This window comes from Rhineura floridana, chromosome 2 (assembly GCF_030035675.1).
Source record: "Rhineura floridana isolate rRhiFlo1 chromosome 2, rRhiFlo1.hap2, whole genome shotgun sequence".
Taxonomy (NCBI): domain Eukaryota; kingdom Metazoa; phylum Chordata; class Lepidosauria; order Squamata; family Rhineuridae; genus Rhineura; species Rhineura floridana.
The window spans coordinates 190,003,908-190,015,949 of NC_084481.1; the positions used below are offsets into that span (position 1 = coordinate 190,003,908).

At 40.6% G+C, this 12,042-nt stretch overlaps 1 protein-coding gene across 7 annotated transcripts in view; it reads left to right on the top strand.

Annotated features, from left to right (window-relative positions):
* The window catches only part of MIA2 (MIA SH3 domain ER export factor 2), a 54,653-nt gene that overhangs the window by 38,425 nt on the left and 4,186 nt on the right, over positions 1–12,042 (top strand). For 6 of the 7 annotated variants that reach the window (XM_061611702.1, XM_061611700.1, XM_061611704.1 and 3 more), the window contains 7 exons: positions 962–1,063; positions 2,124–2,184; positions 5,395–5,430; positions 8,320–8,387; positions 9,627–9,709; positions 10,069–10,200; positions 11,834–11,992. In XM_061611702.1, coding sequence (XP_061467686.1) covers positions 962–1,063; positions 2,124–2,184; positions 5,395–5,430; positions 8,320–8,387; positions 9,627–9,709; positions 10,069–10,200; positions 11,834–11,992 — 641 coding nt within the window. The remainder of the gene's footprint in view (positions 1–961; positions 1,064–2,123; positions 2,185–5,394; positions 5,431–8,319; positions 8,388–9,626; positions 9,710–10,068; positions 10,201–11,833; positions 11,993–12,042) is intronic. The other variant, XM_061611703.1, reaches the window with a different exon arrangement.

Sequence of the window (12,042 nt, forward strand, 5' to 3'; positions counted from 1 at the left end):
TTTCACTGTAATTGAAACTTTCCATTTAGATATCTGAAACAAATAGTTTATATGTAACTTGGGACTGCCAGGTTATTTCATTAATTGTACCCTTGTACTGGCACTGGGGCTTTGGTGCCATATCTTGCTCTACTTGCTCAGTACCTCCTATGATTTCCTTGTAAGATACATAGATATACATAATTACACACACCCATACATATAGTACAGCATGTTTATCAAATATTAACTTGGGAACCATTTTAATATGCAATATATGTATTTTTAAGAACAGATTTGATTTAGTCTAGTGGATAGAGGGTTTGACTTGGACCCAAGAGTTCTGTGTATAAGTCCTACTTGAGCTTGGACTAATTCTGTGACTTTGGGTACACAGTGCACAGATCTTTGTGGGCAGCAGTCGTCTGTATGAATGTGCCACTGTTCTGTATGAGGCTCTCTGTGAACACAAGTGTACATATATACCCCCATCAGCTGATGGACATTGCGGTCCAGTTCCTGTAGTTACTATACTATAGAGCCAGTTGCTTCTTGGAGACAGAGAGCACAAGAGGTGGATTTTCTGGATTCGGCCCTAGTCATTATTGTTAGCAGATGTGTTTGTATTGAAGGGTTTCAGCAAGGTCCTCCACAAATTATTTTTCAGAGTTAACACTGCAACTATGCATTCTTCAAGGAATAACTTTGTCAAATTCTTTTACAGCCCAGTCCTATGCATGGCTGCTCAGAACTTGCACTGAGAAGCCCCACCAAGTATGCACTGGATGGCACAGCCTTTAATGTATTGAAGACCTTAACACCACTTTTATGGTTGCCCATGCTGCTTTCAGTTCAGGAACAGACTACATGGGCAAAGAGAAAATACTGTACATTTCAGTGGTGGTTTTGTGAAATTCATTTGAAGTTTTTGTGGAAAGAAATCAGTTTGGTTGTGCCTAATGAAAGGCTTTATTTTTTAAAGGAAGTTAACTGTAGAAGAAAAAGAGCGTTTGCAGAAAGAAGAGAAGCTTTCCAAAGTTGATGAGAAGATTAATCACGCTGCTGAAGAACTGAACACTTACAGGTAATTACGGATTTTGTTTGCTATTTTCCTCTGTTGAGCAAAGAAAATTCAGTAAAGAATTAGACTGAGCATCTTGCAACTTGTGAAAAATCAGAGCATGGGGTATGGAGTAGCATCTCCAATTAGCAAGTCAGCGAAGCCCCATTACAGTAATCAGAACCTGCTCAAGCCCATTCTAATAGCATTGTGGGTGGAGAGTGGAAACACTCTCCCCAGTAAATGTTAAATTGGCCAGTTATCATAGGGCAATGGTTCTTAACCCTTTTTGGGTCACTGACCCCTTTGATAATCTGATGGAACTATGGACCCCATAAATAAATAAATAAATATAATTTATTTTACTGCATTGAAAATTGATTAAAAAAATTGCACCCACTTCACAGGCCCCCTGAAGCCCATCCATGGATGACAGGTTAAGAACCCCTGGCATAGAGGCTTAGATCTGAGGGTATCTTGCATGAGTGATGCTTGCACTCATATGTCAGCTGCCCAAATTCTGCTGATTTTCCCCATCCTTCTGCAACCTGCTGTGCCCCATTCCACCCATCTAGAAGGAGCCAATCAAGCCCTGTTCCATGAGTAGAGCTCTGCTCATGCTGCTCTGGAACCAATCCAGAAACTCTCCTGAGAGGCAAGCAGGCTTTTGGTAGGTTTGCAAAGCTTGTGGAACTTGACAGACAACAAGGCTGGCAGGGTATAGTACCTCCTTTTTAAGGTGCTAGCTTCTCTCTCAGCAGAGGAGGTTATTCTGAGACAGCTTACTCCCCCACAACTTCACAGACTTCAGCAGACTGTTAAGCTTCCATTGGAGAAGACCCCATATAAGTCTGGTTTTGTCTTCATCACAGCAACAGAGTTTTACAGGCAGGATGACAAAATGAAAAAGATTTTAGCAGTCAGGATCCAGTCTACTTAAGGCTGCTGAACCTGGTGCTTTGTCTTCTTCAGTAGGGCTTGCTATTAAATTAGACTTAAAAAAAACCTGATATATTTTTGGATGTTTCTTAAGCTATAGTGATATCTGGTTGTGCAAAATTATCCATGTATAATTCCATTACAGACAACGAGCAAAAGATCTAGAAGAGGAACTGGAAAGAACTGTCCGCTCTTACCAGAATCTGGTATATATATTGTTTTTTTAATTGGTATACTTCATGTACTGTGAGATGTTACATTTTATTTGCAACTTTGAAAAAGCTGCCACTTTGAAATTACCAGTCTACGTTCTGTTTGCTGTACCTTATTTCAGTTGGATTTATTTCAAAGCATGCTTAGGATTTCAGCATCGTACGCATATTTACTCAGAAGTAAAATTCCATATAGTTCAATAAAATTTGCTCTCAGATAAGTTTGAGGGAACCCCTGGAACAAATGTAATGGTTGTGTGTGGCGCTCACATGCAGAGGGGAGGGTGGGAAAATTCTGTTGCACAGCTATAACTCCTTGGAACTGTATAGTTAAATGCCACCCTTAGTTACTATCATTTGTTTATTAACAGAATATATTTAATTAATTATACAGCACCTCTTCGTCTTAAAGGCTTATTGACTTTGGGGGAACAGATCTGGGGGAACAGATCCAGTGGGCCAGATACAAAAGTTCCCCAACTCTCTGGGCCATTTTGACAGGTGGGTAGGGGCCACCCACCTGTCTCTTTGATAATGTCAAGTGCCTTTTTTTGTTCATGTTGAATCACCCAGTCAGGAACCTTAAGAACATAAGAACATAAGAAGAGCCTGCTGGATCAGGCCAGTGGCCCATCTAGTCCAGCATCCTGTTCTCACAGTGGCCAACCAGGTGCCTGGGGGAAGCCCGCAAGCAGGACCCGAGTGCAAGAACTCCCCTCCTGAGGCTTCCGGCAACTGGTTTTCAGAAGCATGCTGCCTCTGACTAGGGTGGCAGAGCACAGCCATCATGGCTAGTAGCCATTGATAACCCTGTCCTCCATGAATTTGTCTAATCTTCTTTTAAAGCCGTCCAAGCTGGTGGCCATTACTGCATCTTGTGGGAGCAAATTCCATAGTTTAACTATGCGCTGAGTAAAGCAGTACTTCCTTTTGTCTGTCCTGAATCTTCCAACATTCAGCTTCTTTGAATGTCCACGAGTTCTAGTATTATGAGAGAGGCAGAAGAACTTTTCTCTATCCACTTTCTCAATGCCATGCATAATTTTATACACTTCTATCATGTCTCCTCTGACCCGCCTTTTCTCTAAACTAAAAAGCCCCAAATGCTGCAACCTTTCCTCGTAAGGGAGTTGCTCCATCCCCTTGATCATTCTGGTTGCCCTCTTCTGAACCTTTTCCAACTCTATAATATCCTTTTTGAGATGAGGCGACCAGAACTGTACACAGTATTCCAAATGCGGCCGCACCATAGATTTATACAACGGCATTATGATATCGGCTGTTTTATTTTCAATACCTTTCCTAATTATCGCTAGCATGGAATTTGCCTTTTTCACAGCTGCCGCACACTGGGTCGACATTTTCATCGTGCTGTCCACTACAACCCCGAGGTCTCTCTCCTGGTCGGTCACCGCCAGTTCAGACCCCATGAGCGTATATGTGAAATGAAGATTTTTTGCTCCAATATGCATAATTTTACACTTGTTTATATTGAATTGCATTTGCCATTTTTCTGCCCATTCACTCAGTTTGGAGAGGTCTTTTTGGAGCTCTTCGCAATCCCTTTTTGTTTTAACAACCCTGAACAATTTAGTGTCATCAGCAAACTTGGCCACTTCACTGCTCACTCCTAATTCTAGGTCATTAATGAACAAGTTGAAAAGTACAGGTCCCAATACCGATCCTTGAGGGACTCCACTTTCTACAGCCCTCCATTGGGAGAACTGTCCGTTTATTCCTACTCTCTGCTTTCTGCTTCTTAACCAATTCCTTATCCACAAGAGGACCTCTCCTCTTATTCCATGACTGCTAAGCTTCCTCAGAAGCCTTTGGTGAGGTACCTTGTCAAACGCTTTTTGAAAGTCTAAGTACACTATGTCCACTGGATCACCTCTATCTATATGCTTGTTGACACTCTCAAAGAATTCTAATAGGTTACTGAGACAGGACTTTCCCTTGCAGAAGCCATGCTGGCTCTGCTTCAGCAAGGCTTGTTCTTCTATGTGCTTAGTTAATCTAGCTTTAATAATACTTTCTACCAGTTTTCCAGGGACAGAAGTTAAGCTAACTGGCCTGTAATTTCCGGGATCCCCTCTGGATCCCTTTTTGAAGATTGGCGTTACATTTGCCACTTTCCAGTCCTCAGGCACGGAGCAGGATCCAAGGGACAAGTTACATATTTTAGTTCCTTCTCAGATGCAGCTTGTTCAATTGAAGTAGTGGCTGTGAAGGAATAGTTTGCCTTTGCAGACCTGGCTTGTATTTGAGCCATGCCAGCAAAGCAAAATCTCCAGCTGTAATTCAGCATTTTTTGAATTTGGTACCTTTTCCTCTCTCTGCAGAAGGAGGACTTCTGACAAGCTTAGTTTTGCTTTTAAAGAATATAAGCATTACATGTGAACCAGAGTTGCTCACTTAAAATAGTGTTTAGTTTCTAAGTAAGTTGACTTCAAGCTATGTGCAAACTAGGCTAGTGTTATGCATTAAGCATTCAAGAAGTTAGTTTATGTTTGATCAAAGCATGGCAGATTATTTGCAGCCCTTTCCCCAGATCCTTGTGGGGACATCCAAGGCCCAACCAAGCTCAGCATAAATGGGAGTGGGATGGGGAAATGCTTGTGTCAGTGCACACACTTGCCCCTTCCTCTTCTCTGGATTGAGGCATGCAGTGAAGTTGCACTACTGTTACCTGGCCAGACTGGATGACTCACTAGTGCCTGACATACTTTCACTGGTGTAAATTACTGGAAAAGTAAAAGCCTCATTTGGTGTTGCTGACAAACTTTGCAAAAAAAAGAGCTAAGATAAGGGCAGAAACAGCAGAAAAATGTGGCAGGGAATGAGAGGAAAGGGTGCAGAGGAAGGAGTTAGCAAGCAAGAGCACTATGGACCCTACAGGGCACAAAGAGAAAAAATGGAGTGAGATGGAGTGCAGGGGGACCTGTGGAGGAGGAGAGAAGGGAGGTTATGCTAAAAGGTGCAACAGAGATAACACTATGGAAGGGGGGAAAGAGGGAGGTTTATAGACATGTAATGTGTGTGTGTGTGTGTGTGTGTGTGTGTGTGTGTGTGAGAGAGAGAGAGAGAGAGAGAGAGGGAGAGGGAGAGGGAGAGGGAGAGAGAGAGAGAGAGAGAAATGTCTCATGTCCCTCAGACTGAGTTGAGTTCTTAACCTGTGAACTAATGTGGAATTCTCTTTAACAGATTATGTCACATGAGAAGAAAGCTCATGATAACTGGGTAAGTTGCAAATACTAACACTCTTCTATCAATTTGAAAAGTGTGGTGCTTACTACTACTGGAAGCTGCTTTCAAAAGGGGCAAGTGAGTACTCCCCCATTTGTTTTAATACACTTATATACTCACTTAGAGAGCAAACTCTTTCAGTGTTGTACCTTCCTTTCTCCAGTGGGCACCAGGACACCCTCAAGTGGGTACTGTCTTCCCCTGCTAGTGCTTGAGGCAGGAAAGAGTTAACACTCCAGTGGCCCCTCCCATGGGGTGCTGTTTTGTTTTTCTTAATGCATGCATTTGCACCCTGCTTGGACAGTTGTCCCTAAACTACTCTCAGATTGCTTCTTTGAACTCCAGTTTTGGCCACTACACTAAGTAAACTTAAAAAAGGAGTTTTGAAGGTTCTCTGGAAGCTGCTGCAAATCCAGATGTGCACTTGGCTGCTGCTAACCCCCTGCGAATTCTGCTCTTGATCGTTTACCAACCACCAACTCACCAATAGCATTTTTAAATTTTAGTTTACAGAGCCATTTTTGACATGCTCTGTTTAAATAAGTGCGTCTCTCTATCTCATTTGATAAAATTCTTTAAAGGTCTGGTACTATTGCTCTGCTATAGCAAGACATAGGATTAGCTGCAGGGCTCTAAGTGCTGTTTAGTGGCCACATATGGGGCAGCTACAGCGGTGTTTGGAGAAAAGCTACTCTACAATGCAGAAGCACTTCAGAATCAAGTCTTTCAGGGCAGAGCAAGAATGGAGAAGGGCATAAGGCTTCCTGCAGCTCAGAATTGTAGAACCATAAAGGTAGTCCTATATATTTAGTGCTTGTAAAAATGTGAACAGCTACATCTTGCCAATTTGCTTCAAATACAGGAATACCCCGATTTACATCCCTTCGTTTAACGGACCCTCGCAATTACGGACATGCTCCATACTTCACCATACCCCACTTAACGTATGCGCGCTTCGCAATTACGGACACTGACGGAACGCCCGAACTTGCGTTCCATGTGCCACGTGCGTTGCGAAGCATCGTCTTCCGTAGCGATCTGAGCAACTCCTGACCTGAAGGTTCTCATTTAAGTACAGTACTCTTTACAGTACATTTAAGTTCTTAACTACTGTACTTAATGGAGATCGGAGCTCTGCCTCCCCTGGCCTAGGTCTGTGGTGGCAGTGTGTGCGTGTGGGGCACCTCGTGCTCTTTACAGTACTGTAGATCCCAATTTCATTTTATACCTCTCCATTGTCCCCCATTGTCCCATCTTCCTTTCCTGCTTTAATTGATTGTGATAAAAAAAAATTCTTTAGATACCCCTGATTTCATTTTATACCTCTCCATTGTCCCATCTTCCTTTCCTGCTTTAATTGAATACTTTTCTCTCTGTCTCTGCCCATCATTAGTTCTGGCTTTTGCCCCTGCTGGCTTGTGACTACCAATAGTGTGTGTGTGTGGGGGGGTTATTTTATTTTATGTTTATTTTAGTTATAAATGCATTATTTACATCAGTTATGCCCATATATGACGATTGCTGCACAGTAAATGCATCGATAAGTGGAAAAAAAGTAGTGCTTCACTTTAAGTACATTTTCACTTTACGTACACGCTCCGGTCCCATTGTGTATGTTAATGCGGGGTATTCCTGTAGTGCAAGCTCATGGCAGGGACAGACTGACTCTGTGTTGATATGAGCCCATGGATGCTATGCAACATTTTCCTTTGAATTGTCTCTTTTAGAATCTTTATTTTAAAGTAAAAGTCAGTCCCTTATTGTAAAATTAAATCCTTCTAAGTCAAATATCCCTTTAATGTTTGGTTTTACAAATCCCTTCTGGCCTTCTGTCAATGCCATTTTAATAAATATTTTGGCTGCCCTCTGTTGTTCTTATCTGACAGAACAGCCTGTCCTGTGATAACATTGTAGTAAGTAGAACAAAATGTTATTTCAAAACCAATCCTTAGTCACGACAGAAAATAAACCCTCTCACTCCACTATTATAAGGTACTCCAAGAGATTTGCACAAATTTTACTTATTTAACAAAATTTATATACTGCTTGATTATTTAAAAATCTCTAAGCGGTTACAAATGGAGGCTTGTCTAGATGACAGCTTCCCCTGCAGCTGAATTAGCATGATACCATTAAAACAGAAGTGAAGGGGAAATGTCCCAACTAGCATCAAGGGTTTACTGAGCGATCATTATTTTGATCCAAACTAATCTTGATAGACCAAGAGTAGCCAGCATACTGCTTCTAGATGTTGTTGGACTATACCTACTATCATCCCTGGCCATTGGCCATTCTAACTAGGGCTGATGGACATGTTGTCCTCCAACATCTGGAGAGTAACATAGTGGCTACCCATGGTTTGTTTTCACCAGCAGCAACAGCGCTGTCTCCATACAACTTGTGGATGTCAGATATGCTGGCATTTAGTAGCTAATCCATCTGGGAGCACTATATAATAAAACTTCAGTATTTTTTTCTAGCATGTATCATTTGCAAATCAAAACAAGTTGCCAAATATGAACATATAACCTTGACACCATAATGAAATTTGGCTTAAGTTATAACGCCTAGGGAAGATCTAATGCTTTGTTGTGAAAACGTTGCTTTGTTCCAGAGATTCATGTGTACATAAATGCACATAGCAATTGCCTGTGCATGCAGCCAGCCCTGCTTATTTTCAGAGTTTTGGATTATGGTTAGAGCTCGTAATCCATGTGTACAAGCTGAGTGTACTTGTACTTCACTTTTAGTGGCCTTTAAGCTATTTTATAGGTGTTCTAATAGACTGCTGTTCCATGCTGTGAGTTAAAAATTCACAAACTTTCAAATATTTCTTGCACTTTAAAAAATGGTAGTATTTGATTAGAACTTTTATTGTTAAAGCTGACAGCCCGAGCTGCTGAAAGGCACCTCAGCGATATAAGAAAAGAAAATTTGCACAATAGACAAAAGTGAGTATAAAAATGTACGTGCTGAAAAAGTTGATCTTATTGATGTACTGTAACTGAATAAGGTGTCATCGTTCAGTCGTTACATGACACCAGTGATCAGTAATGTGGGTTGTCTGGAATTTTTTAAATCAATTAATTTGCATAGGGTAATCTTTAGTTTGTATTGGAATATTTTCTGATGCTCTAGAATGATCAAGCAAAGTGTCAGCCTTGCACACTCCCTCCACTCCTATTTAGTTCCTGCATGGCTGAGAAGAGGACTTCATCAGAGTTTAGCTTCACTTTTAAAGATTAGCGTTATGTTCATACCAGGGATCCTGGCTTAGTACAGCCAATGGTTTGTTTTAATAAGCCAGCTACATAACTCGTAGTTTGAAGCAGGCTGGTTAACAAAAGTTAAGAGTTTGTTTTGAACCAGGATCCGTGGGTCAAGCATAATGCTAAGTTGAGATTCTTTGAAAGTGAAACTATATTCTGGTGAACTGCTCCCAGCAGTGGGGGGAGGAGCAGGGAGCCTGCAAGCCTGATGCTTTACTCTGGCACATTGAGACTTGTCCACATAGTGCTATGTCATGATTTATGCCATGAGGATGTTGTGTTTTTGTAAATCTTTCACTAAACTTCCTCTGATTAACTGCAGCTCATAATAACAAAACATTGAATATTCAGATGCTAGCACTGTCACCCGTAGAATTGAATTCCACATTTTCAAGAGCCATTCTGAACATACGCACTTGAGTGCCTGAATGCAATGTGGATAAGAATGGCTGGAATCCAGAAGATCCTTTTGAGTGGAAGGCCCTTCCCCTTTTACAAGTCCCTCCCTCTTGATTTCCATTGATTCCCCCCCCTCCTGGGGCAGTATCCCACACCACATCCCATGCTGTTCTGGAGGGGCCTCTGACCTTTAGGAGCAGCTTTTGTGGAGAAGGGGAATGCAAGAGGTTGCATCAGGAGGAAAGTGGGGTGGGAAGCCACATGCATATACCACTAGCACTTCTCTGGCTCCAACACAGTAACACCATGGCTTGAGATGTTGTGGCAGTAGCTACACTCTTGTTAAGTTTTTTTCCTGACATGCTATTTATATTTTATTTAAACAGACCATTCTGATTTAACAGTTATTGGTTGTACTATATTTTTTAAACTGATTTTACATTTTGCATCAGCTGAAAAATTGAGTTCTGGGGGAGAGATATGGAAGAAGTTAGTCTATTAACATTTTCTTCTTTCCTTTAGATTAACAGAAGCAGAATTTAAATATGATCTTTTGGAAAAAGATCCTTATGCTCTTGATGTTCCAGTTAGAGCATTTGGCAGAGGTACAATACCTTTTTAAATGCGCATCTTCTTGTAACATAAAGAGGTCTTGACTACATTTATGTAAATACTTATGGAGGCATATTTATGCAGGGATCATTTTTATTTCTTTGAATTATAGCAACAACACACCAAATTTTTATTCTCATTGTAATCTTTTTTTCTATTCAAAGTCTGTAATCATTTAAAGATTCTTAAAAATGATGTTAGTTGTTTTATTCCATGGCCAATAATTTTTTTTTTAACTTTTCTTATGTCCCAGCTTAGTTTTAAACTTAGGTTCTGAGGTGAGAAGTGAACTGCTGGTAAGCCCATTAACTCCAACTTTGTGAATTTTAGCATTTTGTTTTAACTGTTCCAGAGCAATCCCCATATGGACACTCACCAATGGGCAGACCTTCATCTGAAACAAGAGCTTTTCTTTCCCCCCCAACCTTATTGGAGGGTCCCTTAAGACTTTCACCTGTGCTTCCAGGTGGAGGAGGAGGAAGAGGTACAATTCTTAAATTTGAAAACTTAACTTTCATGGATTCTCTCTCCTCTTAGTCTGTCCCTCCTTTCTTGGTAATGGATCTGTGAAATTATATTAAAAAGATCCCTTTAAAGTATAAGCTTAAATCATCCATATAAATGCTCTCTGGCATATAGATTAGAGTAGTAGCAGCAGCAGTAGCAGTATACCTTTAGGATTCTGTGTACTAAAAATATTTGTATTAAACAGTGGGTTGGATCTAAAAGTGCTCCTTTGCATGCAAAAGATGTCTTCTGCTCATGGAAGGACTCCTTTATACCCCCTACTAGGACTTTCTGTGAGAAATATGAAAACAAATCCATGCTTGCACTGGTGCTGTCTAACCATTTGTGAAACAGTACTTATGGCTATTTTCCCTCTGTTCATGGTTCTTTGAATCTAAACCTATATTTTAGATGAGCAAGTGAACTGCTTTGGATTGCTTTCTAATCTGAAGGATATCTTAAGTGCCAGCTATTTTCTGCAGCTCATTGCTATAAAAGTGACATTGAGAAAGGTTCCCAAAAAAAATAAAAATAAAAACAATGCTTGTTTTCATTTTTTAAAAAACTGCTTTACTTTTACATTTTATGAACCAATACTGCCCTTTCATTTAACTAATAAAAATGAACCCAGTGGCATCTTTCAGAAAGAGAGATGAAAGGAAGAGCAAATCTTTTATATCCTTATTTGTAACAAGAATGTTTGAGTGTATTTGCATTTTAGGCTGCTGATCTCAACAGAAGAAACAAAGAGGACTTTTGTTTTTCACTGATATAAATTAATAGCATGTGGTGAATAATCAAAGGAGTTGTTTCTTTTTGTTCTGGCTTTTGTTGGAGAGGATGGAAGAAACACCTCAGTTTGCAACTTCAAAGTGCAACTATACTCAGATAAATTCAGAGTCTGAGCTAGTATAAGAACAACAAAATAGAGGAGAGACCAACACAAACCACTGCTTGGAAGCCAGGGAATCAGTCAAACTTTAAAAGTTTCTTGACAGCCTGAATGATTAGAAATGGAAATGTTTTAATGTAGTTTGAAATATCACCTCATTTGTTCAAAGTGTTTTCTCTTTTATTCTTCTAAATGGAAAAAAACCCTCTGATCTCTTTCAGCTGTCTTCTTACTTTAATTATTATTATTATTTGCATTTGATGGGGTTTCTCCCAAGTAACTTTGGGACTGGGGGAGCAGAATTGGGCTCTGAAGGGGAAAAAAATCTTTTGCCAAGATGTTGCCAAGATGGATTAGGTTGATGAAAAGGCTTTAACACACTTTTAAAATTATTATTTCTTTGCTCAGTGAGAGGAATCTGACTGTAATGTAGACTTTGTTTCAGGGTGTCCCCCCCTCTGTGTTTCCCCCGCCCTGGTTATCTCAAAGCAGCTGTCTTAGTATTTACTGTACTTGTGACTGACTGAACAGTTGCAACCCTACTGGAAAGAGCACAAGGCTGAAATTCACCAAGAGAAGGGTCTTCTGGGGCCCACATGTGTTCTTCTACCACCTCTCAATGTGTTGAGATATCATAGCTTTGCTCCTTGCGGACTCAGTGAAAACTGCTACAACAGATGTCTCAAGTGATTGAATCCATTGCAACTTGTTTAATTAGGATCAAGAGGACCGGGGAATGCTGGCATATATGAAGTTAATAATGAAAGAGGCGAGTTGAATTCTGACAGGTTATCTGATCCCCACAGACCACCTTCTGACACTGGGTCTTTGTCACCTCCATGGGATCGAGATCACAGGATATTCCCCCCTCCTGCAGGTAAATAGATACAGCCCATCATTCTTTCCCACACATTTTATTTCTGAAAT